This window comes from Bombus huntii, chromosome 4, assembly GCF_024542735.1.
Source record: "Bombus huntii isolate Logan2020A chromosome 4, iyBomHunt1.1, whole genome shotgun sequence".
NCBI lineage: Eukaryota > Metazoa > Arthropoda > Insecta > Hymenoptera > Apidae > Bombus > Bombus huntii.
This window is the reverse complement of record NC_066241.1, coordinates 2,984,567-3,012,357: the sequence shown is the minus strand read 5'-3', so window position 1 is coordinate 3,012,357 and position 27,791 is coordinate 2,984,567. Positions and strand designations below refer to the sequence as shown.

Below are 27,791 nucleotides of genomic sequence, written 5' to 3'. Positions count from 1 at the left end.
AATAGCAGATTTTGAGGTTACTTACATTTGCTCGACCACGTTCGGTAACACTATTAAAATATTTCGATAAGCCAGTAAGCCCGTGTTCTGCGTCGTTCGAGCTTGCCATTATGTTTCAGTAAAAAAAAATCTACGTGTTTACTTAATACACAATTCAAATTGAAATGTTAATTATCACTTTGATACAGTTCGAATTAGACTGTAATACTTCTTTCCTGCCTCCTTAGCAAAGTTTAAATGAACACCACTAGAGGGTGTTCAATGCACGTGACATCTAATGATATATGTAAAAGACTCACATACCGTGTACATGATTCTTTTATATACATGTATGTATATTTATTTACATATTTCAAAAGTTTATTTTCATATGTTTCATAACTATGTATATTTTTAAACTTAAACTATTTGACCTTTGTATTAAAGTAATATCGTAATTAAATCTGATGTTTATTAAGTGCTTAAAAAAGATAGAATATCTAAAGAAAAAGAAAATATGTATATATATATATATATATATATTTAAATCCTATAATCAAAATAAAAAATCAAGTTAATAACTGAAAGTAAAATAAACAAGAAAAAGAAATTAATAGTAGAATATAACAAAATATCCTTCTTAAATTTATCAGTCCAACTTAATCTTCACGCATAATTACTAATAATACAAAATGAAAACTATTGTCTTTCTTTCGTTATATTACATTATTTATGCACGAATAACCAATATTGTAAAGATTATATTAATGTAATATGATATACCGCTATAGTTATATTGATAAAATATACATACTTAGTTAACATTACTTAACTATTGTCTATTTTCGATATAATATTTAAATTCTCCATAAGCATTGATAATTAACTAAAACAAAGTAAAAACTAGTGTTATATGCAATGTACGAATACAAAATATTACATGTTTTAATGCAGTATGATCATAATATTTACCCAAATCTTATGTTTAGTTGAACCATTTACAATTTGTTCATGTACAAAGATATTATTGATATCTTTATATGATATAATTTCCAATTTGTATAATACCTTTAAGAGTGATTTCAATGGTATTAAGCATAATTTATCACTACCATTTATTATATCATATGTTGCTTTCGACAATATACTAAAAAAGATATTCTCTCTTTGCATTTAATGAATAACAGATATTATCTTTAATAAAATATTTATGATAATTACCTGCCACTTTTTATAAATTCTATTGAATTCTTAGTTCTATCAATTTCTTTAAACTGGACATATATATTGAATGCATATAATAATTTTGCCATATCTATAGTGGTCTCTGATTCAGTAAGTACTTGAATGAATTCATCTACTAACAACCATCCTTCTTCTTGATAATAAAATATATGTATTATTTGTTTGGGTAGTTCTATAAAAATTATTGTGAGATTATTTTCATCAGTATGGAATTTCCATATTTATAACTATTATAAAACATACCAACTACTCGAAAGAACATTCTACAATTTGCAGACAGACATTTTGGAACGTATATGACTTTTCCAACAGTAAACTCAGTTTTCTTTAAATATGAGTTCTTTGCTCCTGCATTATATGCATCAACTTCAAAATCTGATGTATCATCTGGAATAAAATTTTGTATTCTATTTCCTTGTTGATCTTTATTACATATTACTTCTTCTTCGTTATTTTCAGAAACCCAACAAATTTTACTGTAATTATTTGATTCAGTAGTATCTTTCAGCGGTTTGCTCCATACGTCTACCGAACTTATTACTGATTTCTGAGCATTGTGTGCTTCATTAAGTTCCATTATTGGAGATGAGTTGTATAATGTATGAGAAGTAAGTGAACAACGTGTTAAATGTTTTTCATCGATATTTGTATTATTTGCTAAGTGAAAATATTCTGAAATATTAACAGGTAATAAGCTAGAAGATCTAGAACTACTGAAATCATAATTTGGAGGAAATATAACATTTTCGTTAATACTTCTACAATTCAAATTTTCTTCTGATATAACAAAACCATTACTTTGTACACACGACAGTTGATTAAAATTGGAGATACCATTTGCCTGGACTGGCTCCTGTTTGTATATTTCCTTAACAAACTGTAAATCATCATCAATAAAAGATTTCTTGGATGACGAAAAACATTGATTCTCCATTTCTTTCTGGTGAGCACTACGTTCTGTAGATTGACCACTGATAATGCTTTTGGATGTTGTGTTAATATTATCATCCACATTCCAGTTATGATTAAAAGGTTTTACATTTTCTGTAAATAAATTATTTTTAACATTGTTTGTGTTTTCCAGAAAGTCAGAAACATAATATTGATGATTAAATAATCTATTCTTAAGATCGTCCAAATTTCGATTTGTATTGGAGTTATCATTCTCAAAAGTTATCAAATCATGTTCGCCATGATTTTTATTTAAAATATATAATAAATCATTAGAATGAGAACATTTTTCCTCTTCTGAATCAAGTATTTGTAATTTACCTGCTAAACTAAGTCTGAAAGGATTTGTTTCTTTGAAAGACGTTCCATTATGCATAGAATGTTCTATAGGTGTTGAAAGATCAGTACTTGTAAAACATTTGTTACTAAATTTTCCAAATCCTGGAGAAACACATGATGTTACTGACATCTGTTGATTTAGCAAAGATTGATTTATTGCATTAGTATCATTACTTCCAGATATTAAAGAATTATAATTCACTGTATTCAAATTTCTATCTTCATCCTGAATGTAATTATTTTGAGAAGAGTCAATATGAGTATGAATTCTATCATAAAAATTACTAGTTAATGGCTGCTTATTTATAGCAGCAGGTGCAACATATTCCACGGGGCAGTCAACATTTTCGTTTATAGCAGTTTTTTTTTCGGTATTTGCACTTTCAGTGTTTACATGTAAGGGATTTACAAATATTGGCATTTGTTTATTAATATTCAAAAGTACGCTTTTTATCATATTTAGTGTACTTTTATCGTATGTTGAACTGTTATTCTTTAGAGAGCTTTTTATTACTTCATAAAGAAGTAAACGAAGTGTTGCGTTTATTTGCGTTAAGTGTTGTATTTGCATTTGCAAATTTTCATTCCATAATTCCATAAACTTTTGTGAGCTTCTGTCATTATTAACTTGACCATAAGGAGTTTCAGCTTGTAAAAATGGATTAGTATTGCTTTTATTAAAAGTTGAATTGCTCTGAAAAATTTGATCTTGAATGTTTTTTTCCGCTAGCAATATCTCTTGTTCATCAAATAGTGTACATTCTGATGAAGGCTTAATGAACATATCATTTAAGACACTTTGTGGCGATACCAAGGGCACATCAGTAGCATTTTCAGATAATTTTTCGTTATTGCCATTATATATGTCAGTCTCCTTTTCATAACATTGTTCAGGCATAAATATTAAATTCTCTTCCACATAAAGCAACAGATTACTCATATCAACACTATTTTCCTAATTAAAAAAGAATAAAAGATATATCAAATAATATTATATCCTACGTATTTAACTAGTAATATGTGCATACTCTTTAAATTGATTAGTTTGGGAAAAATTATCACTTTATGAGATTGTTATATATTATATAAGAATATTATAAAACTATTGGTATATAGTAAAATGTAGACGGTTGATTTTTTGTCTAAAAGTTTTTATTACATAAGTAACAAATAAACACATGATACAAGACTTGTAATAACATAAAGGTCGTATTTTTCCCAAAAAACAGAAAAGCCAATTTGTTTTGATTAACATGTAAAAATACACTGTAATTAAGCAATTACAGTAAACAAATATATAACAGTATTATATAATAAAAACAATATATTGATTATACATGATATCTAAGAGAAAAGAACAAAGTTAAAAATGAGCATGAATTGTAAAAATCAGAAATTTTTAATTCTTTTGGGCATGAAGTTAAGTACTTGTGTTATTTATATGAACGATCTTTTTGCAATAACTTCGCTTTATTTAACATTTCTATTAATGTTCTCGCTTTGCCTTGTGATTTATAATTTAGATCAGATATACATTCATTACGTCTCTCTGAATTGTTTTCAGAATGTATTACGGGTATATGACTTTCAACTTTGATACTTTTATTTGTCAAGTCTTCCATTTTATCCTCCTGATTACTGATTCTATCTGAATACATAACTTCATAAGTATCACCTTCTATATTTGTATAAGTTTTTATACAATTCCCATCCTCAATTGAATTTGAATCTTTTATTTCTGCTGTACTTAAACGTGACTCAAATTCATTGTCACTGAATTTATTTTGAGTACTCCCATCAATCACACTTTTCAGAAGATTAGAAAGGTCAGCATATGGTATATGTACATCCCATTGTTCTTCTTCTTCATCACATTCTATATCAACATCATTAAAAACCGGTATGTCGGACTTTTCAATTACTGTGTTAGATTTTATTAATTCTTCGACTGATACCACTTCTGTTTGTCTAGTTTCTTCGCTCAATAATGATTTTCCCATTGATCTTACTGATTCCTTTACTTCTACATTCAACGATGATTCTTCTGAACAATTAATATTTTTTATTAAATCTGATTTTTCTGTTGTTGTTGATTGCTGTGATGATGTTGGTACCAGGGCCAGATTTTCTAGGTTATCTGCAAATGTGGATATTTCTTCTTTCTCATATACTTCCGAATTGTTGATCGTAGGTTTAAAGAATTCCTGTGAGTTTGAATTTATTGCTTCTGTTTTAACAGAACATTCAACATCAATCTCTGACGGAGATTCATTTAATGTACTTTCATGAATGTTTGTATTGCTTTCATATTTTTTACATTCAATGTCAATTTCTGACCAAGATCCATTTGATGTACATTCATGAATGTTTGTATCATTTGCATACTTTTTACATTTATTATTTAACATTTCTACTAATGTTCTCGGTTTACCTTGTAATTTATAATTTAGATCAGACATATATTTATTATTTCTCTCTGAATTTTTTTCAGAATGTATTACGGGTATATGACTTTCAAATTTGATACTTTTATTTGTCAAGTCTTCCATTTTATCCTCCTGATTACTGATTCTATCTGAATATATAACTTCATGAGTATCACTTTCTGTATTTTCATAAGTTTCTATACAATTTCCATCCTCAATTGAATTTGAATCGTTTATTTCTGCTGTACTTAAATGTGAGTCAAATTCATTATCACAGAATTTAATTTGAGCGCTCTCATTAAACGTAGTTTTAGGAAGATTAGAAAGCTCAGCATGTGATATATATGCATCCAATTGTTGTTCTCCTTTGTTAGATTCTGTATTAACATCATTAAAAACTGGTATGTTAGACGTTTCAATTACTGTGTTAGATTGTATTAATTCTTCGACTGATACCACTCCTGTTTGTCTAGTTTCCTCACTCAATAATGATTTTTTCATTGATCCTTCTGATTTTTTTATTTCTATATTCATTGATTCTACTGATTCTTTTACTTCTACATTCAATGATAATTCTTCTGTACAATTAATATTTTCTATCAAATCTGATTTTTCTGTTGTTGTTGATTGCTGTGATGATGTTGATACCAGGGTCAGATCTTCTAGGTAATTTGCAGATTTGGATATTTCTTCTTTCTCACATACTTCCGAATTGTTGATCGTAGGTTTAAAGAATTCCTGTGTGTTTGAATTTATTGCTTCTGTTTTAACAGAACATTCAACATCAATCTCTCGCCAAGATTCATTTGATGTACTTTCATGAATGTTCGTATTGCTTTCATACTTTTTACATTTATTATTATTATTATTATTATTATTACCATCAATATTACAATGAAATGATGTAGATTCTGTTAATGTGCTTAAATCGTCCGAATCTAAACTTGAATTGTCATTTGATATATCTTTTATTGATGATAATTTCTCCAATAATTTTTGCTTGGAAGTAATGGTTTTCGTACAAATGTAATCATTTTGTTCATAATTTTCTAAAGCAATTAAACTAGTATCGTTTTCAATACTAGTGTTGTTAGTTTTCTGTGATGAACTTATAGGTTGCGTGTCTTTTACATTTCTAGATGCATCATATAATTTTTCGTCTGTCAACATCCCTAATATTTTTTGTGATATAGCAATTATTACATTATCTTTTATGCGCTTTTTACGTCTTTCAATATTTTCTAAAATTAATGGAGATACATTTGACATTTTAGCAATATTTCCAGTTGATGACCAGTGTATATCTTTATCATGCAAAGCAGAATAAGAGCTATTATATACTACATTCAAGAAACAATTCTCAGCTAATGGTACATTACTTTGTTTCCTAATAGATGTTTCACGAGATATTTCCGATTCACTTTTTTGTGTTATATAGTTCTTTTCTTGCAATGCATTTTTCAAAATAATAGACCAATTTATGTTCTTTGTTATACATACTTCATGTGCATCAGTAAAATTTTTCGCTTCACTAATATATACTTCGTCTTCTGATTCTTGAATATCAAAATGATTAGCATATTGTTTAGGAATATCGTTACACTCTTTTAAAATATTACATTCATTATCTAAAGTTTTACTATTTTTTCTGTCATTAGCAAAAAGATCAATAGACAAAGTATCAGATATAGTGTTATTATGTTCCATATTATTATGACATGATATGACAGACTTTTCGTACGATTTTTGTTCAATGGGTTGATTTAATACAGAACTTGAATCTAAACATTTTTTATTTGCTATAGTCTCACAAATTTGATTATTATCATTATCATTATTATCATTATTAATTTTGGTAGAATCAATAGATTTTAATTTAAGATGTAATAACATTTTGTATAAAGATTCTGTTTTTCTTGGATGTTTCTTTTCAGGATTTGTGACAGAACTATATTGTTCAGGAATATTGGTATGCTCTTTCAAAATATTACATTCATTATCTAAAGTTTTACTATTTTTTTTGTCATTAGCAGAAAGATTAATAGACGAAGTATCAGATGTAGTGTTATTATGTTCCATATTATTATGACATGATATGACAGACTTTTCGTACGATTTTTGTTCAATGGGTTGATTTAATACAGAACTTGAATCTAAACATTTTTTATTTGCTATAGTCTCACAAATTTGATTATTATTATTATCATTATTATCATTATTAATTCTGGTAGAATCAATAGATTTTAATTTAAGATTTAATAACATTTTGTATAAAGATTCCGTTTTTCTTGGATGTTTCTTTTCAGGATTTGTGACAGAACCATATTGTTCAGGAATATTGGTACGCTCTTTCAAAATATTACATTCATTATCTAAAGTTTTACTATTTTTTCTGTTATTAGCAGAAAGATCAATAGACGAAGTATCAGATGCAGTGTTATTATGTTCTATATTATTATGACATGATGTGACAGACTTTTCGTACGATTTTTGTTCAATGGGTTGATTTAATACAGAACTTGAATCTAAACATTTTTTATTTGCTATGGTCTCACAAATTTGATTATTACTACTAACACTATTATCATTATTAATTTTGGTAGAATCAATAGATTTTAATTTAAGATGTAATAACATTTTGTATAAGGATCCTGTTTTTCTTGAATGTTTCTTTTCGGGATTTGTGACAGAACCATGCATTTTTTCAATTAAAAAATCATTTTTAGAGGAATTAGTCGATTCAAAATATTCTGATCTTTTGCTCTTTCCTCGATGTGAAATCAATTTATTATTGGAATCTTCTTTATTACTATTTACTTCATTAAAATTACTACTGTGTGATAAGCCTATGTCAGAATCTGGATTATGTACTATTTTATTTCCAGAATTTTTGGACAATTTTTCCTTTACTTTATAAATGTCGTTAAATTTTTGTCGTTTAGAACGCTCTTGACACTCTAAGTAATAACAAACTGGAAAATTCCGTTTTTTAATACAAACCATTTTTCCATATTCTGCTAGCTTTTGCTCCACTAACCAATCACTAATGTGCACATCTTCATCTTCTAATGTGTCAGTCAAATTTACCATCATTGAATTATCCTGTAATAAGAAGTCCCATGATATTCATAATTATTTTAAAACAAATTTAATTAAAATATAGATCACAAAAAATAGATACTTGAATTTTTTAAATATTTTTACCTCCTTATTAATTGTTGCAATTGTTGCAACTAAAGGTATATCAGATGTTCTTAGTGCAAAATGATGAGTAGCACTACGGGACCATTTAGATCCTGTACATGGCCTAGTATTAATTAAACCACATGGTATTGCCTGTGCTGGCAGGATGGAAAACCTTTTATGTAAGTAATATACTGCATCGGGAGAATATGTTTTCAGTGTTCCATAGTCATAAAACATTACCTGTAATAAATTAGTATAAATAATAGTTATTACATTAAATACAAATAATATGTCAATATATCATAGGAATAATAGAGAAACAACAGTAGATATATGTTTAAACTGAACATACTACTTATACTTACAGTCACTTGAAAATCTGGTTTCACAGCCTTAATTATACCCCTATGCCATATTCCATTGTATACACATGCACAATTCAAACCTTTTTCTAGTACAAGTAGTGGAATTGCATATTGTTCATATTGCACTGTATAAAACTTACTGTAGAACACGATTATTAATATAAATATTATGAATTATAATTGTCTAACTATAGTTATAATAATTGTTTAGTGTAATTATACATACTGTAAATCATCCATGAACATTTTAAATGTCTTTTGTTTTTTACGAAGTTGTATCCAAAAGAATGAAGGTGTGAAGACTTCTACAACAATAACTTCTATAAAAGGTTCTTCATTCTGTTCTAAATCTGCAACGTTTATGCAACCTACATAGTCTCCAATACTCATTACATTATCTGGTATTAACTTCTTACATGTATCGAGCGACTAAGAATAAAATGTTACGAAATTAATGTTATTTAATTTTTGTAAATAGTTAATAAAATTCTTAAATCATTGAAACAAAGAATCTTTACCACTGATGCTGGAACTGCTTCTTCATTACTTGATTCATAAATATCATACAACTGTGCAACATTATTAGCTTCATGTTTCTTTGTTAGTTTATTTGAAGGTATTTCCCTCTTTGCATAATAAAGCATGAAATCTCCTGTGTCACCAGGTTGAATGCAATGAAAGATTTCAGGTAACTGTGATGCAAATTCTCTAACGCTATTAAAACCAAGTTCTGCATAATTCAAAGAAACTTTATATTCTTCTAAATATTTTTCTGGTAGATCAGCACACCAAATCCCGTCAGAGTGGTTTTGAATAAGCTTTTCCAAACGAAATTTAATTCTTTCATTTATAAGTATTTCAATATCTTTCTTATCTAAAACGTTTTCTTTAGCTTTCATTATATCATCATCAAATTTCGTTTTAATATCATTACTATGTTGCGTTTCTTGGTATTTAGTTTCCTTTATGAAACTAGATGTAGATGTGGTCTTTGTATCTGACTTTGTGTAATCAGGTTTAGATGTACGATTGAGATGTGTAACCTCAGGGACATCTTCACAATCTAACATGTCATCTGAATCTTCATTTCCAGCAGCAGTGATAATTGGCAATTTGGATTTAGAGTGGGACATATCATTGCGGCCTTTTAAATTATTAAAATTCTTAACTTTAGATCGGTTTGGATAAACCTTATTATTTGTTTGAAAAATTCTATGTGATAATTCTTGTAACTGTTCTTCCATTTCTTTCATAGTAATTTTCACAAAAGGCATGCGTGAATGAATTTCTTGAAGTATATAATCCTTATTTAAGCCATTAGGTTTATCTTTAACTAAACTGACTACCTTGCTTAATATCTCAGCTGGTATACGAATTTTATTAGGAGCAGTTGTAGGAAAATAGTGATTTGGTTTATGTGTTTTTCTTCCAACTGAAGGTTTCTGAGTTTTTTGGCCGGCTATTAATTTACTAACGTGTTTGGATTTCTCTGATGCAATACCACGTATAATAATTGTGCTATCTCTATGTTCTATTTGTACTGTTTTTGACATACTATGTAGAAAACTTAATAAAGAGTTGTATCCTAAATCTTTCCATGGTATATGTTCACCCTCTAACTCATAATAATCATTATTTAGCTGCTTTAAAGTACATCCTCCTTTACGTGTAATTAATAATGCTAATATTGTAGTTTGAGTGTTTTCACGCTTTTGTAAATCCACTTGCATTTTTTTATCAAATATTAATCTATAAATATTATTCTCTACAAATAAATTAAATAATTAATTGGAATATATAATAATTTTAATTTTTTAATGCAAACCGAAGAATTGTAAGCAAACTGGACAGTAAATGATTTCTTTTAGTTATAATACCTGCTTAATATAATAATTGTTTTAGACTTAAATATTTATAACGTACCAAGTTCCTTTACTATGATCTCGAAGTATAAATTTGAGTTATACCGTAAAAAATTTTAAATTCACTCGACCTATCGGTAATTGGTATAATCTTAAACGTGAGCAACGAACAAATAACCTATCTGTAACACATGTATATAATTAGGAGGTGTAGTAGAAAAATTTAAAACTTTATGCTTTCTTTATTTGCCGCGCGAACTATCGACCTATCTGCTACTCCTAGAGATACGGTATCATAATCGAAATTTTAAATTAATTATTAGCTTAAATAATAATAATTTTAATTCCAAATTTACAACCTAATATATATCTTTAATTTTTAAATTAATAGAAATATGTCATGAAATTATATATTATAAGTATTCTGATATCATATGTGTATATATGATCTATATTATTTGGAAACTGGCTTGCAAGATCAAATCCGAGTTATATTATTAAATATCATAAATATAATATCATTCAAATAAGATAATTTTAAATTACCAAAATAATACGATACAACAAGGTATACATAAATAATATGTAAATTATTTTACACAAATTTACATGAAAAGCACATACTGCTTTTTTATTGCTATTCAAAGTTTACGTCGGTACGTAAATATTTACATAAGTCATGTAAGGATAACCATAATGATAATATAGTTATGAAACGTTCCATTAACAATATAGAAAGTAATTTCATTAGGGATCAATTAATACTTGACAAAGCTTATAATCGAAAACCGCAAACAACAACCTCGCGCATAAAGTCCCGAACCATAACATAATTCACTAAATTTTCTTATAAAAGATATTCATAAAATGTTGAATCAGACAAATAATATGTAATACACGTTTACACATGTATATATAGATTTAATAAATTAATTCGTAAATTGATATTTGAAACCTAGATAAATTATTTATGAATTATGAAAAAGGATATTGAATAGAATAATGAAAAAGAAACAATCATATAAGAAAATATGAAAGTTAGATTGAAGGTTATGAAATGCAAAAAAGCTCTTCAAAGCATATAAATTGTAATAAGTGAAAAAATCTGAAATCATATTTATAAATCCAGCATGATGATTGGTTGTTACCGAAAGTGTACGTATCGAAAGAACTCTCTTCTATTTATAAATAAAACACCTACATCACTCAAATATTTCAACTATAGGAATTATAAGTTTATTGTATAATCATCGAATGACGTGAAAATAAAAAACAACATAATTTTTTGCTTGAGTTTGAGTATTGAATGTAAATTCATTATATCAATCTTAATGAGTCATATAAGTAGCTATTATTCGTCTACATGTAGCTTTTTATTGCTTGTTTTTTAGAATTTCAACAAATACATAATTATTTAACATCTGAGAAATAAACTCTGATATAAGGTTTAAATATTGAGAACAAAGTTTGCACTCTGTACATAGTTGCGAGCTGCAAGGCACTTGTGTTTTATCTCACCAAAAAATCGACAATCGTTAGCCCGTGGTTCGCCCTGAATCAATTTCGGCAGTAGGTAGCAAACCTCGTGCTCGTGGCCAGTCGTAGGTGTGCCTTGTATTTTCGCAATCTGTAGATAGTACAAAGCTAAAAGAGTAGCTTTGTTAAAAAATAAGCTATGTGTTTGTGATTAATGCATAAAAGGCGTGGCTTCCTCATAATATCCTACAGTAGTTGAAAATCTTTAGAACTACGTAAGATAGTGCAGAAAAGTGTAATACTGATTTCGCTGGTGTAGTATAAAGAAAATATTAGGTATAGTATTCGCCCTTTCTCGCCATAAAAGATGGCACCTTCGTGTTTCGAGGTGATCCTAGTCGGTCTCTTTCTTCTGATACCTGTATTATATGAAGTGAGCAGAACCTTTCGTTATTACCTCAAGTTTTTTCTCTATTATGGAATTGCAATGCTGAATTCATTAATCCTCCTCCCGATTGTGGTCTTTCGACCGAAGAACGTGAAAAACTATTTGTTAGTAATTACACCAATTTTGAAAATATGAATGTTATCTATCTTGTTATATTTCTATGTTCCGTTCTCTTGTTTTTCTATTTAATTATGTTCTATTGCTTATATTTTCGTTCTGATTAATTTTGTTCAAACTAATAGGACAAATTTATTGAACGATGGTGATATAGCATATGGATAACAATCCCGATACAGCGATGACGTTTTTTTAAATAACTTGGAATTCTCACCCCAGAAATGCCACATAAATGCGTAAATTTAGATTGGAAAATAATGTGAATTGTAAAATTAATTTTTTTAAGTAATATATAATAATATCGTTTGTAAACATAAAATAAAATTTTTATTTTTATTGTTAAATTTGCAAAAATATGTGTAAAGTTTATTTATTGAAATGTATTCTTTAATAAAATAACATGTAAACATTTTAATTAACATTGTATTGAAGTTTTAGTTTTATTATAATCACTCATTTATTCTGTACATAATTTTTATTATATTTGTATTTGATTCTTTAACATATATTTATATAATATTATATAGTAATGAACAATCTAATAAAAAAAGATAATTAGAATGATTTATAAAAATGAGAGTTTTATATATATATATATATATATATATATATATATATATATATATATATATATATATATATATATATATATATATATATATATACACACACACGTATGTATATATATATATATATGTTTATATGTATATATGTACATATACAAATATATATGCTACATTTTTTACAAATTAAAAACTAATCCACCATTTGTCAATAATTTTGTTACTAACATAATAGACCTTGCATTAATTATACAAATTATTAATATTTTATTAATTCAAAAAAATATATGAAATATAATTTTAGATTAGGATCGGCTGTGTTTTCTATTTGTGCTCACCTTATCGGACTACGTTGGGAATTAAGGGGGACTGAACATTTAGAGAAGGAAAGGGCATGTATAATAGTATCAAATCATCAAAGTTCTTTAGATGTACTGGGAATGTACCAAGTATGGCCAATAATGCAAAAGTGCACAGTTATAGCAAAAAAACAGATTTTTTATGCATGGCCATTTGGTTTAGTTGCTTGGCTTTGTGGATTGATATTTATAGATAAAATGCAGTCAGATAAAGCCCGTTCAATTTTAAATAGTGCTGCAGTCTATCTCAAGGAAGACAAGGTAATTTGATTTATATAATATATATAATATAATATATATATATATATAATATATTATATAGAAATTTCTGCAAAAGGTAATATTCAGTTTCCTAGATACTTATTTTTCCATGCTTTTTATGTAGATTAAGTTATGGATATTTCCTGAGGGCACTAGACGCAACACTGGACAAATTCATTCATTTAAAAAAGGTGCCTTTCATGTTGCAATCAATGCTCAGTTACCTATATTACCTGTTGTATTTTCGTCTTATTATTTTCTATCTTCTAAAGAAAAGAGATTCGATGCCGGTAAGACTTTTTTATGTATAAATATTTATATTTATTTCAATACAAAACATTATGCGATAATCTAATTGATGATATGAAGGTCGAGTTATTATAACAACATTACCACCAATATCTACAGAAGGATTAACTTCAGCTGATGTTGAAGATTTAATAGAAAAGACACGAAATGCAATGATGGAAGTTTTTCATGCCACTAGTCATGAAGTGCAATCAAATATTTCTTCCTAGAGTACAGTAATTATTTCATGGTAAATTAATAGTTTTCTTATTATTCACATCTTGATTACAATTTAGTCTTAACTTGTAAACCAAAGACTTGTTTTTAATATTTTTATCAAGGATTTCATCAAGAATTTATTGCACGTAGCGAATGTGTGCTACAGTTAGATAGGGGCAGATAATATTAATTATTAATTTCAATTCATATTTTACTTCCCTGTTTTAAATTTCTTTACAAACCCAAGATTTTAATTCTAATCGTATATATATATATATATATATTTTGATAAATACATATATATATATATTTCATTTATACATTTATATTTACAATAATTCTATATTATTAACTTTTTTATTTTTAATGAATCACCTAACCATTTATATAATGGTCTTTGATATAATAAATACATGTAAATCGTAATGCATTCTTAAACAAGATTTTATACATGTATAAAACAGATGTTAATTTCTTTTGCTTGAAAAAAATAATAGAACAGTTTCTATAAAGATGGAGATGTTTGGGTGGAAAATATAATTTTAATTTTGTAAATGATCCGGATAGTTCAACTAGATAGAGAAGTTATTTACAAAATGAAAAAAGAACTAAATTAAAATTTTACGTGCGTTTTATAAAATTACATGAAATATATTTTATTCATAAAATTTTATAGAAATTTTTAAGTATCTATTTCATATTTTCATCCATTCATGTGCAATGCTGCAAGCGATTCAATGTGTGTGTATGTGTGTATGAATAAGTAAAATTATTTATTTATACTTCTATACCCTTTTTAAATAAAATTTTGTAAAACACTGTTTTGTTCATTATAAAAACAGATGATAATCATGAAAGCACGCAATACCACAAATATGTCACTGGAAAAGCGTTTCCTGTTAGTATGGTAAAAATATTCATGCTATGTGATATTATTTTTATTTGTAATTAAATATACTAATGAATGTTAGTTAACACTGATAAAGAAATTCAAACTATTAACGTTAGCTGTATAACTTTCTCTTAAAATTACTATGTATTCCTATAATTTATAAGTAATTAAATCCAATGTTCCAATATTACATAACATGAATTTTTTAACATTAGTTATATTGAATTCTTGTAATTTTAGATTGGAAATATTACATAATAATCTTGTTTATAAGCTTGTGACCTTTTATTATTAGAAATATAAATGTATAAAAGATAACAAGAATATTATTTCAAAATATAAATAAATAAAGGGCGCATGTGGTATTTTATTTGTTGACAGTATTATAATTTACATGTTAAAAAAGCACTAATATTTCTGAATTTTATTTTAGAAAAAAATTGTACACATATGTGCTATGTACAAATCAACATGTTACATATAACTTATGTATTTCATATAATATATGTGTTTTCTTTCACTTAATGTATATACTTTTTTTTTTACGTGGGAATTCCTCATGGACACCCCGCTGCTGTTCTGGGAGAAGCGGCGGGGTGGTGTCGGACTCTTACCGACTAAAACCCCACGGTGGCCTATCTAACGTTTAACAGGAGTGTCTCCGGACCCCTTTCGAATTGCTGCCGGAGCACTCTTGTGTCCCCTTCCAAGCTGAGGGAGCCACCCCTCAGGTCTAATCTGAGCGCTAAGAGGGACCACACCTTTTAACGCCACCTCCTGGACACTTAATGTATATACTAATCACTCATCCTTATGAATCTTTATTCCTACAGTATTATTGAATATTATTTGAAAAATACAACATTAACATAGTTGGATTCTAAAATTCTTTTCAGGTGTACAGTTATGTTTGCGAAAAACATCAATTACAACATTTATAAAAAATGGAAACTTCTAAATGCATCACTACATAAATTTATCATAATTACTGTAAAAGGAATTAGTGAAACCATTTACATTTTTTTTTATAATCCTTTTTTATTGAATTAATAATATATATAATTAATAATATACAGAAGTAAATTGGCTTACGGTGTGTAAATAAGGAATAGAAATATTTCGGAAATGTATGGTATATACTATTACCATTGTTGTAAGAAAACAAAATACATTAATTCTTAATAATCCACATAATCAAACTTTTTATTTGATTCGAAATACATTAATTTGAAAATTTATGAAATATTTATGCATTTATACAATAGGCTTGTTATGCAATGAAACCAATGAATATCTGAAGTCGCAATACATAACAATGAAAAAACAGACAATTGTTACAGCACTTTTACATTTTAATGTTTTACATAATACAATTTAATTTTGTACATTAATAACCTAAAAAAATAATAAACCTAAGTATTTATAGACATGAAATTAAGAATAGTCTGACAATCCTGCTGCTTTCTTCTCTTGAGTTTCTGTCCAAGCTTTGGCTATTGTCTTTTTTATTTCGTCATCTCCTTCTTGATACATCTTCTTCATTAAATTCATCAAACTAGTGCTGGGGTCACCATCTTCACTTATATCTGGAGCTGAAGATGTCTTTGATTCCTTGATTCTTTTTTCTACACTTGTTACATGTGACCAATGTTTCGCAACCTTTTTGATAAGGGATACTATCACCATATCAGCCTTGGTTCTAACACTACTCTTGTCTGTATCAATATCTTCGCATAAATTATTAATTGTTAAACTATAATTTTTATTGTTCAATCCAAGAATATGGAGATCAAAAGATTTCTCAGTAAAGTTACAAGTCACAGCTTCTTTAGCCAACTGATGCACATCTTTCAATGTGACGTATAATTTTACTGTCGTATTTGTTTGATCCCAACCATAGTTATTAAGTTTAACTTCATAACACTTTTGAGAAGAGTTAGACACTGCAACAGCAGGCTTTGTCTGAGATATTTGATTTTCTTCTATCAATCTTGCTAACTCTGTTTGCAACTTCCTAATTTCAAGACTGAGAACATCTTTGCTTTTTTGACGATTAGCTTTTTGAAGTAAATTGTTAAATTCTTCAATGTCCAATTTTAACTGTAAAACAAAATACAGTTGTTCCATGTATTGATTATGTTCAATAAAATTTCCTTTGAACAATTCTATTTAGGACAATCACTATTAATTTCGTAAAAAATTCACATGATTAACTTCTACTATAATTTCGATGTACATACATACATACATACATACATGCGGATAGCACGCTCTAATATTTTACTATACCGGAATTGTATTTCTCTATAGTCACATATACGATAATTGTTTTGTTGTACAAAAAGCATTATATTTTTCTTATCATTGATGATATAAAAAGTAATTTGAAAAATTAAAAAATTGCTTACCTCGTCAGCCTTTGTCGACATTTCTTCCTTCAAAATTAGCGACAAATAGAATTTCTAAACGTTTAATGGTAAGAAAAAAGAAAGTTAACACTCACTCGATTATCCTATTGATAATGACGTTAAAATCGTATAATTCAATGTTTCTTGACTATAACACCTCGTTCGTTACAAATTTGTCTCGACTGTTGAGAATCGACGAATCGACTGCAAACTACACACTGTACACTCAGTAGAAATTTCTGGAGAGTTCAAAACTTTTCTATAATATGTAGGAAAATTTCTTTTTACCTTGAATAATATTACAGATATTTTTTAAAGAAAAACACATGTTTTTAAGCAAGATAGTTAAACTTTTTTAGAACCTTTTAGTAAAACTGAAAATTTTTTTACTAATAAAATATTGATTCAATGTTAAGTAAAATTTATAATTAGTATAATATATAATATATCTAATATTCAGAATTTTTGAAGAAGTATAGGATATTTGTTTCTATTTGTTTTTTAACATATAAGCACAAATTAAATCAATTTAGTTTATCAATAGATGAATGATGATCGATTAATATTCTTCTTCTAACCTTTAACCTAAAATCTGTATTTGAAATATTATAATTCTTGCATTACGAAGGGGATATTTTTAAATTTCACGAAGAGATCATATGAAAATATTTTGATAGAATTTTGTAATAATAGAATAAGAAATTATAAGTTTATGCTATTTCTTATACGGTTTACTAAATGCATCTCTAATGCTGCGTTGTGATTGGTTCATTTGAAATTCAACTGAATCTTTGTCGGGGCTGTAAACTGTTTTTCTATAGGAATTATATTTAATTGATAAAATGGATCATTTTCATCCAGTGGATGCATCACATTCGGAGACGAACTCAGAATGTACGAAAACTGTTCATAAACGACGATCTTCTATTTTTCAAAGTCGTACAATTACATTTAACGAATATGAAGGTTAGTTAATTTATTCTATTTTTTGTACGGAACTTTACAATATTTAAAAAATATTAATAACATATCATTTCAGTAAGATTTCACACGATAATAAATTATCGGGAAAATTAATTTTTAATCGACCATGCATTTTAATAAATGATATTTTACAATTGAAGGTACACAGTGTGTAGAAGAAGGAAAAACTGTTGATGCTGAAGATGCAATAAAATGCGTATCTAAAATATCGCCAGAAAAACCTATAGATTTAGAAGAATATATAATTAATTTAAGAAATGAAAGAAAAGAATGGATAGAGACATTAAAGCAAAGGAAAGTACAACGAAAAAATCTTGCAAAGCAAAAATTATATTCAGAGAATCGAGGACAAATTTTAGATTTGAATGTTTTAGCAGAATATGAGAAAGCCTTTGTTACAGCCCGGCCAAATTATCAACATATTTACAGAAATTATAAAAAGCTGTCAGATATAGTTGCAAAGACATCAGTATTGTATAATCTAACTTACAAATTAAATCAAAGATTTGTTCGGCAAATGGAAAGAAGACTGTGTAAAGTTAATGACAAAATTATTGAGATGTTAGGCTCATGACATTAGAAATACCATCTTATATTGTAAATAATTTTTAACGCAAGATTAATTATTGACATAATGCAAATGTATGATTTTTTTACCTCGGTAGATATTAAAATAAATACAATGATACATAAAATAAATAAATAAATAAATGTACATATATTCACATTCTAAACAAGAATAAATAACTGGACAAATAAGAATATCGTTTACTACTTAAATACTCAAAGTATAAAAATTTTATCTTGGTACGAGAGATTTATGGTGCAACCATTAAAATGACAATAGGATCATATGTGTATTGAAGTAAACATTTGTTTTATCACATTGACATAATTAATGTTTTAAATAATTTAAAATAGAATATAGAAACCAATAGAGCTGTCATCTATGCAAATGAAAACTTTTCCGTCTCGCCGCTTTTCTTTCTTTCTGAGATAGATATTCTTTTCTTGATATGCTATTGTGTAATTCCAATATATGATTTATTTTTCTGACAATTTCTTCGGCTGTCATCGAATCGGCTTCAAATTCATGGTTTTTAAACGATGCTGATTGATGCAGAGAATGCAACTGTCCAGAGGGTACTGTGAAAAGATGATATTTCTTAGCATTATGTCCATTTCTTGGGCAATTTGTTTACGTTACATATAATGTTTAATGACCAACCTAAAATATTTTCGGAAGTAGACGTGTGTGGTGTATAAACTAACGTAAAAATTGTTTTCGTTCCCTTTGTTTCTGTCACTTCGCACCAGGCAATATTGTCTATTTGATAACTAACAGCTCTTTGCCTATTCCAAAAGCGTCCTGCACCTTTCCCTGTTATTATTGGATTGATTTCAATTTTTTCACCAGATATTCCTAGATATATTTCAGTCTTTGTCCTGACTTTATTAATTATGTATACCCTATATAAAATGTTACATATTACTTGCAAGTTATTTTATGATTCTAATAAATAAGAAATACCTGTACGACTGATACAACGGAGCTTCCATAGCAGTCGTATGTCCTTCCATTTTTGCTAAATCTTCAGCAACTTCTTCTTCTTCGTTTTGACCTTCTAGAAAATCTTCCTCGTTAGTTAATTCAACCCAATTAAACACGTTGTGTCGCGCCCTATCGCTGGGTTTCATTTCGGCAAGACCTAACGTTGTGAATTCAAATTTAGATATCGTTTCCCTAGGATCCAAGCACGGTAAATCCCAGTCAACTTCTCCATCATCTTCAGTAAAATATAAGCCATATCTTGTGATATCATCCCTGAAAACATCAAAGAATCAGCGTAGTTTGTATTGGTTAAATATAAACCGAACAACACAAACTACTACAGAATTCATTAGTGTAATTACTTTAAAGGGTGATCTGGATGTTCATTCGCATATTTATAGCAAATTAATCCAATAAATTCTAGCACTTTTGCCGTAGCAAGTACAAGTATATGAATGGGATACGTTCTTTGATTTTTAGGTAACATACACATAAATATCCTGTACTTTCTTATAGGAATATCTACTTGTGCCTGCAATAAAATTCGTATAAGAGGTATCGTCAAGCAGCAATTTCATTAAAATTTGCAAAATTTATTAACACATACGCTGCCGTCAAACTTGGCGTATTCTATAAATGGATTTTGTGGTACATTTGGACACTTTTCAAGTTGTTCAGACAAGAGAGAATATCTTTTAGTTTGGCCAGTCTTTTTACGAAAATCCTTCCTTTGAAATAATTCTGTTTGTTGAGTAACAGGTATAACAGAATCATTTCTCCACTTTACACTGACTTTAGCAGCCTTTTCCCTTTCAAGATCCATTTTCTCTAATCTTTGCGCGGTATTAGTGCGTTCTCTGTGACTGTATTCCATATCTATATCAATATTAAAATCACAGATCTAAAGTATATATATTTATGTCAAACAAATTTCAGATATTTTTGCTTTCTGGTTATAAAATCAAGTAGCGTCATCTTTTATAGAAAAAATACTTTTTATTTTTTCTCTTTTTTAAATTTACCCATTTGTATGTCATAGGATTCTGCGAGAGCATCTAGATCTTCGTCGTCGCTTTCTTCCATGCCAGGATAACATTGTAACATTCCATTGGATCTTAGTTGTTTAGGTATATCTTCTCCAAGCATCACCATTTCACATTGACCTTTTAGAAACATCACAGAAGGAAGTTTACAGTTCATTTTTAACCTAAATAGAATCTACTATGTACCTGTATTGTCGGTTGATAAAAAACTATCTCTAATATGTGATAAAAGCCAATGTTCGTTATCGTAGAACGCCATTTGTTTATCTTAGATACTTTCGAAGCATGAAAAGATTATTTCCAAAATTCCGTTTTACAGTTGCCCAAATGATTTCTTCTTCCATCACTTTGTATGTGTAAACAGCCTGTTTAAGCAACCGCCGACAGGTGGCAGCACATTCTTTTATAAATAAGAATAAGAGTATAAAGATTGCCACGAAAATATTTGAAAATAACATTGAATAGAATAGGTACTGCAAGAAAATATTAGCTACCGCGTGGTTTATCCAGTTAAATTTGTAAATGTTGTACAAACTTAACTGCCAAAGATACGGTATTCGATATTCTTGAAAAATGTTATATATTATCTTATTCAGCCTACTTTTCTCTTTCTACTATATTATTTTCTTTTACATTTCGCCACGAGTAGGTACATCGGAGAAAGAAAAAAAAAGCGGTAGGAAATAGAAGAGGAGAAAGACTGCAACAGTCTTAATTTCGAACACGAAACCAGAATAGAACGTTTAGCCCGAGGATAGAGAAGGAAATATTCAGAATATCAGATGGAAGAAAGGGTACGATTAGAAAAAGTATAAAGGGAAATGTGCCAGAGGAAAAATTTTTCATCTACGAAACGTTCGATTACTTGAAAATCTTGAAAAGCTGGACAAAAAATGGATATAGTCGATAACGACATAAGTGTTTCTAAGATCACGAAACATTTCCAACGATCATCGTCTGTATCGTCGATCGAACATTATATCATCTACGAAGAAACAATCCACGCATATTCCATTGGTAGCCTTTCAGTTTTCTCTTCTTTCGTTTGATACAACAAATTTGTAAATTAATCCACGTCTAAAAAGAACATTCTTTTGCAATAGACGTCTACGTGGAGTAGCATAAACGTATCGAATGTCGAACTATACATACGGTGGAAGCGTCAACGGTCGTTTCTAGCCATCGACTACGTAAGTAAGTAAATACATATGTCCAAGTGGCACGGTTTTAGGAGTCCTAAAGCAACGCGAAGAATCGTTGTCCTCGTCGTGGCGATTCTCGCCTGTATCCTCCACGTCGCGAGCGTAGAAACTGCAGTGTGTACGTAATAACCATGTTGCAGTACAAAGCCGACAATTAACCGTACTGGCAGCGAGCGTCATTTGTCATCCTCTACGTTACTGCCACGGAAAATATCACCGAGATTTTCCAGTAAAATATTACTCGAGGATTAACGCGATAACTCTCCGAGGGATGGTGGTCAGTCGTGTTAAATACTAGAAATACGATTCCGGATGCCAGACGCCGCTAATTATTGGCTGAAAAAGTGCGTTATATTCATAAAGAAAAGCAATCGATTATTTGTTCCATACTTGCTATGAGAGTTGCGTAATTGAAAGTGAGAGTTAATATGTACGTTTGTCGTTTGCAATTATTTCAATTACGCGATAAAGCGTAATCGTTGAGGCGGATAAAATGCAGACGGAATAAGATTCGAAATTTTAAGCGCAATCGATAATCGCTGAAGCAGTCCGATGAAACCGAAGTATAAAACTGGAATCGGTAATGTTGCTTTTTCTGCGTTTCCTTCTCAACGCGAACGTTTCTTCGTTGAACGTTAGCTAACCAACGAAAGAGCCGCTTACGGGAAAGCGTTTCTCGTTGATCGCGATCAGGGATGAAACGCGAACAAGCACCGTTCCTTTTAATCGCTATTGTATCTCGAGAAAAACGGGCAGGGAGAATTGCCTCGAAGTAACAGGGAAAATTGTCCGAACGCAACGACGATGGAAACAATAGGTAAGATGATTTAATCGATACAAGATATTTCAGAATTTCTTTTCTTAAACCGGAAAACTATAGAACACTCGGTCTCTTTCCACGCGAGTAATATTAAAGTGGCGGGAAAGCTACGAAATGCGACATTGCTGCGAATACCCGAACATGTTTCATGGAAGAAAACGAACCGGTGCAAAAGGAGGAGTTACGCGTACCTTAGTCGTCCGATGACGTGCGCAGAAGAAAACGGGCCGTCTTACATCATGTATATATAGATGCGACGCGTACGAACGTCGCAATCTCGATATTACGATTTTCGAGTGTCGTGTCGTACGAGTATCGCGCGATGCTTTTACAAATATCTATGTAACTCGTGGATATCGATATGTACATATACATTCTATTCTATTAGACGAATATAGTATAAAAGACAGCCTAGACGAGAAATCGTCGTTGGCGTTGAAATTAAGACCGAAGCTTTTTGATAAAATAACGATGATCATTTTTTAATTCGAAAAGTTTCGAGTCAGTTCCGTTCGCGATGCGCGTGGAAGAAAACGCGGCGAATGCAAATGCGCGTTACGACGAATGGCAAAATGTGTTCGAAAATAACGAAAAATGATTATCGTATAAGGTACGATTGCTGGGAGGAAGAAGCGAGAAGAAGCAACGGAGATAAATTATATACGATATACATACATTCTGGCATATAAGTACAACGAAAAAAGGAGAAACGAGAAGAGCAATAGGAAGGAAAGAAAAGGGGGAGGGGGGAGGAGAGGAAGGAGGAGAAAAGCTGGAAAAAGCCAGAGGCTGCAAAACGGTTGAATAGGAAACAATATGCAACGCTACCAACTTAGCAGGAGAAACCAGCCAGCTACGAGCACCACCCCGTTTACTACGCCTCGGGGCTATTTGCAATTGTTCTTTCTCTTTCTCTATCGTTCCCGGTCCGTCTCCGTCTACCTTTCGCCACCTGATCTTCTTCTTCGTTTCGCGGAGAGAATCATTCCCTGTTTCCCTTCTTTTTACTTGTACCTTCTCCTACAGATCTCTGTTTATCAATCCTTCTTGCTCTCTGTAAGTCTCGTCTTCTTTCCTCGTGTCTGGTGTGCTCTCTTTGTCGTCGCGTTCCGCGCCTCTGTGTCCTGCTCTTTCTGTCTTCGCCGTTTGTTCCTGTTCCTGTCCCTCTGGCTCGCTCCGTAATAACGGAACTCCCATTCAAAGTACAATAGCTGGTCATAAATTATCCTCGAAAACGGTAGCGTTAGATCCTACTGGATTCACCCTTTATACAAACCGGGCGCACGCTCGCTTAATTGAGCATCCTCGATAACGCGATACGATTTCGTATATCCCTGCTAAATTTTCAACGTGCACTTGGGAAATTACCGAAACGCGAGCAATGGCCGAGCGCGGTACGACGGTAGGCCTGACGATTTTCCAAAGTAAATTTCTTTTTCCGCGCGCTCGCACTCGTTTCTACTCGTTGATATTCTTCTCTATCGTTAGCCCGGACTCAGCTGTGTGCTGCGGCGTTTCGTCGTTTTACGAAAAAAGGCAGCAGAGAGTAGGAGAAAAAGAAACGAGAATTTGCACGAATCGAGGAAAGTTTAACCGAACGGAACCTTAGGGAAGAAGGATGAGGACGAGCTTGGACCGATTTCGAAGGATCAGCAGCCGGTGATACATAGGAGATTAAGGCGCGCATCGAATTTCTAGCTAATTACAAACAGCGATTCTAATTGCTTTGACTATAGTTCGACGATACGAGTAAAACCGATAAGTCGCAGCGAACGAGACATCGATTTTCTCGTTTCCGATCTGACGGTACGAGCGTTCAATGTTAAAGCATCGGCAGCGTGCCTATTCTGTTCGAACCGTTAAGCGGCGATTTTTCCGATCGCTGCGGCAAAATGTGTCGAGCGAGGCTTTTCGGAGTACCGCTCCTTTAAAACGGATTTCAATCGGTTTTTGATTCGTTCGAATAGAAACGACGCTCCAGGTGTATATCATTTTTCAATCAATTTCATAGCGTTTCTTCTTTACCGCGACCACTGTTCGTCCTTGCTTCTATTTAATTTTATTTCTGATTTTAATCAGTTTTTGAAACAAAAAAAAAAAAAAGAAAAAACGCTACCACTCTTGTTACCCCGGTCTAACGACATCGTTGCTTTTATTACGAACTTTGCTCGGAATGACGTCGCGACCGCGTTATCGTTTATCGGCGCTGTCTTGTGGCAAATCCCGTTTTTCAACGCGGTTTTCAAAGTTTCAGTGCCAACGAACGCATTTCGTCGATCTATTATTCCGCGTTGGAACGACAAGCCACCAGTCGCGGCCGGACGAAAGAAACGTAAATGAAATTCGTGTTTGCGCGGAAACTTTCCGATCGAATACCAGTTAAATTCTTACGAAGGAGTCGTCCGAACACACTGTTTTTTTCTGTTCTTCTTCCTCTTCTACGAATCGCTCGCTCTCCAACCGGCCCGTTCTATCTCGAATCCTTCCTGCGCTCTTTATCCTTAACAAATCCTCGTCGATGAGAATCGACTTTAATCGTTAGCACCCTGGTGTTTGTTACCGAAAACCAGAGATTTCCAATGTCGAAACGCACCAGACAGAAGACAATAGTAAGAGGAGAGAGCGGAGAAGTCGAACGACCGTGATCGATAGAAAAGGAAAAGCGGAAGAAAAACAGAGAAAAGGAAGGAAGCGTGTCTTCGAACGATGTGTAAGCGATCTTCTTTCCTGTCACGATCGTCTCTGACAGGCAATTTAATGTTCCAAGAGTAATCTCAATCTTGTTTAATATTTTGTCACATCGAACCAGACACCATACTGTTTCGCGAGATTGCAAGCAACGCTCTTCTCTCGAATATCAACTACTCGCGATAGGGCGAAAGATCGTTGGCGCGAGAAAGAGGAAAGTTAAGGCAGATACGAACCATCTCCTTAAAAAGTTTATCCACCAACGGCAAATCTCCGGTAAGTTTACCGAGGAACTTTCGACCGAGCGCTCCTCCACCGGCCGGCTAGCGTTTCCTGGAAAGTGTTTTCGGGTAGACAGCCAAATCGCTCGCAATCAGAGTCCCCTACTGTTTTCGATTACTCCTTATTATCTCTCACCTCCTTGGCTTCTGGCCGGGCGATCTCGAGGCCGAGAAGCTGCCCTTTGTTCGCACGCTTCGTAACGCTAATTCGCTCCGTGTACTATCGTAAATTTCAGCACGGCCAAGAAACTGGGGACGCGGACTATCGCCGAGATCTCGTTAACCGTTTCTTCGAGCTCACGGTTCTTTCCTTTCAGAAAAAAAGCATAATTCCAGGTTTCTCGCTCGCAAAGCCGGTCACGTTTAAGTCGTACGTCAAACGAAATACCCTTTGATCCTCTCGTTAACTCGGTAGATGAGTTTGCCCGATCCTGCAAAGGATAACAAAAAAGAAAGTGCCTAGAAGAGGAAGCTTTTACATGCGCCTGTCGTACTTCTTTGCTAAGCTAATACAAGTTTTATAACGATCTCGATATCGTCGTTAAGATCGCGCGCAAGCCACTCGAAAATACGCGAGGTTCGAGAGCATCGTGGCGTCGGAATTAAACATTGTAAGAACTTTGCGAATCTTTCGAGCGAGGCGCCATTCGTCGATCGCTTTCGCTTGCGAAAGAAGAAGCTAGTTTCTCTTCTCGAGTATTCGTCTCGTAAGCCTATGCTCGTTCTTTCGAACGTTTGCTCCGATCGTTCTTTTCAACCGATTTTGTTTTTCTCTGTTTTCTTTCTTTCTCTGTTACGGAACGAGCCATCTTTGTTCCATCGCGTTGCAACATTGTCACGCAGCCTCTTCCTAAACTCCGTCTTCTCCTCGTGTTTCTTGTCGAGTCTCTGTTTCCCGAAACATCGAAAAAGCACTTTAAATAGGTTGTTTTGCACTTTTCAAGAAATCTGGACGGAAGAAGAAGAGGAAGGAGAAGACGAGGAAATAAAAGCGCGTCGATTTGTCGTATGGCTCGATAAAGCGAAGCAAAGTAAAAGAGACGGATTTCTGTGATTTATTCGTTCGTTTCTCCAATAAGCGTATGCCAAGCAGGAGCTTAGGATTCACCGGTTACCGGTTAATAAATTGGGGCCGACTGTCACGAAGGATAGGTGCAGGAGAAATCAAGAGGATAAGCGAGCCACGACTTAATTCGCTGCTAACACGCCGTTAAATCTTAACGACTCGAAGCAAGAGCCAAGATTTTGTCCCTCCTAAACTCTCTGACGCAGTCTGTGTCTGAGAGTACCGTTTTACCGCTTCCCATGCTCCCTGCCTCGCATTTTCCTATCCTGTATTTGCCTCTGCCCCCTTCAAATTCACCTAATCTCGTCAACCTCCGAAACAGTTACCGCGTTACCCTTCCATTTCTCTTCCTTGCCATCGTTCTCGTTTCGCTTCGCTTTTCCCTGTAAGTGGATTAGGAATCAAACACTTGGACGCGATCGTTCTTTACGTGTTTTCGTCCTACCAAGGCGAAAATTTATACGTTCGCATCGTACTTTGCTATTCCTCGCTTCTATTTTTCGAAAGCTCGTTGAAGTTAAGTTAAAGTACGAAATAAATAAAAGAAGATAAAATAAGAGGAAAAAAAAATAGTTAAGTATCGTTAGAGAGACGCGTTTCGAGTTAATCTGTTGTAGCGTCGATTTTCCGGTAATCGGGTAAATCGAACTCGTCTTCCGACAGCTGATTCCGGGCGTCGTAACCCGACCGATCGATAAAACTCGTTTCTTTACGAAAAATAGTATTTTTCAGATTATGCTGGAATAAAGATAAAAAATTCTGTTCGGATTT

The 27,791-nt window shown here is 31.3% G+C and overlaps 5 protein-coding genes across 11 annotated transcripts; 2 read left to right on the top strand and 3 right to left on the bottom strand.

Moving 5' to 3' along the window:
• Positions 1–96: 96 nt before the first annotated feature.
• On the top strand, positions 97–15,501 carry LOC126865171 (1-acyl-sn-glycerol-3-phosphate acyltransferase alpha). Of its 3 annotated transcripts, none has more exons than XM_050617370.1 (4): positions 97–329; positions 13,262–13,577; positions 13,702–13,867; positions 13,947–15,501. In XM_050617370.1, the coding sequence occupies exons 1-4, from the start codon at positions 238–240 to the stop codon at positions 14,093–14,095; spliced, it is 723 nt and encodes a 240-aa protein (XP_050473327.1). In that variant the 5' UTR covers positions 97–237; the 3' UTR covers positions 14,096–15,501. The 3 variants fall into 3 exon arrangements, with proteins under 3 accessions (XP_050473327.1, XP_050473328.1, XP_050473326.1); XM_050617371.1 differs by lacking the exon at positions 97–329 and adding an exon at positions 1,747–1,832; XM_050617369.1 differs by lacking the exon at positions 97–329 and adding an exon at positions 11,535–12,381.
• On the bottom strand, positions 101–11,508 carry LOC126865168 (uncharacterized). Of its 5 annotated transcripts, none has more exons than XM_050617359.1 (11): positions 10,415–11,508; positions 9,010–10,256; positions 8,718–8,920; positions 8,492–8,630; positions 8,145–8,366; positions 7,941–8,042; positions 2,023–3,469; positions 1,468–1,896; positions 1,201–1,396; positions 952–1,126; positions 101–865 (listed from the first exon to the last, which is right to left on the bottom strand). In XM_050617359.1, exons 2-11 carry the CDS (start codon positions 10,219–10,221, stop codon positions 812–814), a joined length of 4,179 nt encoding a protein of 1,392 aa, XP_050473316.1. In that variant the 5' UTR covers positions 10,222–10,256; positions 10,415–11,508; the 3' UTR covers positions 101–811. The 5 variants fall into 5 exon arrangements, with proteins under 5 accessions (XP_050473316.1, XP_050473317.1, XP_050473320.1 ...); XM_050617360.1 differs by having other exon boundaries at positions 2,059–3,469; XM_050617363.1 differs by having other exon boundaries at positions 1,468–1,611; positions 2,059–3,469.
• Positions 15,502–16,151: 650 nt separating the features above from the next.
• On the bottom strand, positions 16,152–17,936 carry LOC126865173 (calcyclin-binding protein). Its single transcript, XM_050617372.1, has 2 exons — positions 17,385–17,936; positions 16,152–17,076 (listed from the first exon to the last, which is right to left on the bottom strand). The coding sequence occupies exons 1-2, from the start codon at positions 17,403–17,405 to the stop codon at positions 16,411–16,413; spliced, it is 687 nt and encodes a 228-aa protein (XP_050473329.1). The 5' UTR covers positions 17,406–17,936; the 3' UTR covers positions 16,152–16,410.
• Positions 17,937–17,962: 26 nt separating this feature from the next.
• Positions 17,963–19,130, top strand: LOC126865174 (uncharacterized). The gene is made up of 2 exons (XM_050617373.1): positions 17,963–18,350; positions 18,509–19,130. Exons 1-2 carry the CDS (start codon positions 18,227–18,229, stop codon positions 18,940–18,942), a joined length of 558 nt encoding a protein of 185 aa, XP_050473330.1. The 5' UTR covers positions 17,963–18,226; the 3' UTR covers positions 18,943–19,130.
• Positions 19,131–19,200: 70 nt separating this feature from the next.
• Positions 19,201–21,346, bottom strand: LOC126865170 (target of rapamycin complex 2 subunit MAPKAP1). Its single transcript, XM_050617368.1, has 7 exons — positions 21,150–21,346; positions 20,943–21,083; positions 20,528–20,796; positions 20,283–20,452; positions 19,900–20,193; positions 19,597–19,838; positions 19,201–19,514 (listed from the first exon to the last, which is right to left on the bottom strand). Exons 1-7 carry the CDS (start codon positions 21,220–21,222, stop codon positions 19,312–19,314), a joined length of 1,392 nt encoding a protein of 463 aa, XP_050473325.1. The 5' UTR covers positions 21,223–21,346; the 3' UTR covers positions 19,201–19,311.
• Positions 21,347–27,791: the final 6,445 nt, after the last annotated feature.

Excerpts from the sequence above, each read along its gene's own strand:
- LOC126865170 (XM_050617368.1), bottom strand. The coding sequence starts at position 21,222 with ATGGCGTTCTACGATAACGAACATTGGCTTTTATCACATATTAGAGAT. Across the intron at positions 19,839-19,899 it reads CCGTTGTATCAGTCGTACAG|GGTATACATAATTAATAAAG; the intron begins GTATTTCTTATT and ends CATTTTATATAG. Across the intron at positions 19,515-19,596 it reads TACTTCCGAAAATATTTTAG|TACCCTCTGGACAGTTGCAT; the intron begins GTTGGTCATTAA and ends ATCTTTTCACAG.
- LOC126865173 (XM_050617372.1), bottom strand. The coding sequence starts at position 17,405 with ATGTCGACAAAGGCTGACGAG. Across the intron at positions 17,077-17,384 it reads TGTCGACAAAGGCTGACGAG|TTAAAATTGGACATTGAAGA; the intron begins GTAAGCAATTTT and ends TTTGTTTTACAG.
- LOC126865168 (XM_050617358.1), bottom strand. The coding sequence starts at position 10,221 with ATGCAAGTGGATTTACAAAAGCGTGAAAACACTCAAACTACAATATTA. Across the intron at positions 3,470-7,940 it reads TAGCAGAATATGGAAAAATG|GAAAATAGTGTTGATATGAG; the intron begins GTTTGTATTAAA and ends TTTTTTAATTAG. Across the intron at positions 866-951 it reads CAACTAAACATAAGATTTGG|TTAATTATCAATGCTTATGG; the intron begins GTAAATATTATG and ends ACTTTGTTTTAG.
- LOC126865171 (XM_050617369.1), top strand. The coding sequence starts at position 12,197 with ATGGCACCTTCGTGTTTCGAGGTGATCCTAGTCGGTCTCTTTCTTCTG. Across the intron at positions 12,382-13,261 it reads AAGAACGTGAAAAACTATTT|ATTAGGATCGGCTGTGTTTT; the intron begins GTTAGTAATTAC and ends ATATAATTTTAG. Across the intron at positions 13,868-13,946 it reads AGAAAAGAGATTCGATGCCG|GTCGAGTTATTATAACAACA; the intron begins GTAAGACTTTTT and ends GATGATATGAAG.
- LOC126865174 (XM_050617373.1), top strand. The coding sequence starts at position 18,227 with ATGGATCATTTTCATCCAGTGGATGCATCACATTCGGAGACGAACTCA. Across the intron at positions 18,351-18,508 it reads TACATTTAACGAATATGAAG|GTACACAGTGTGTAGAAGAA; the intron begins GTTAGTTAATTT and ends TTACAATTGAAG.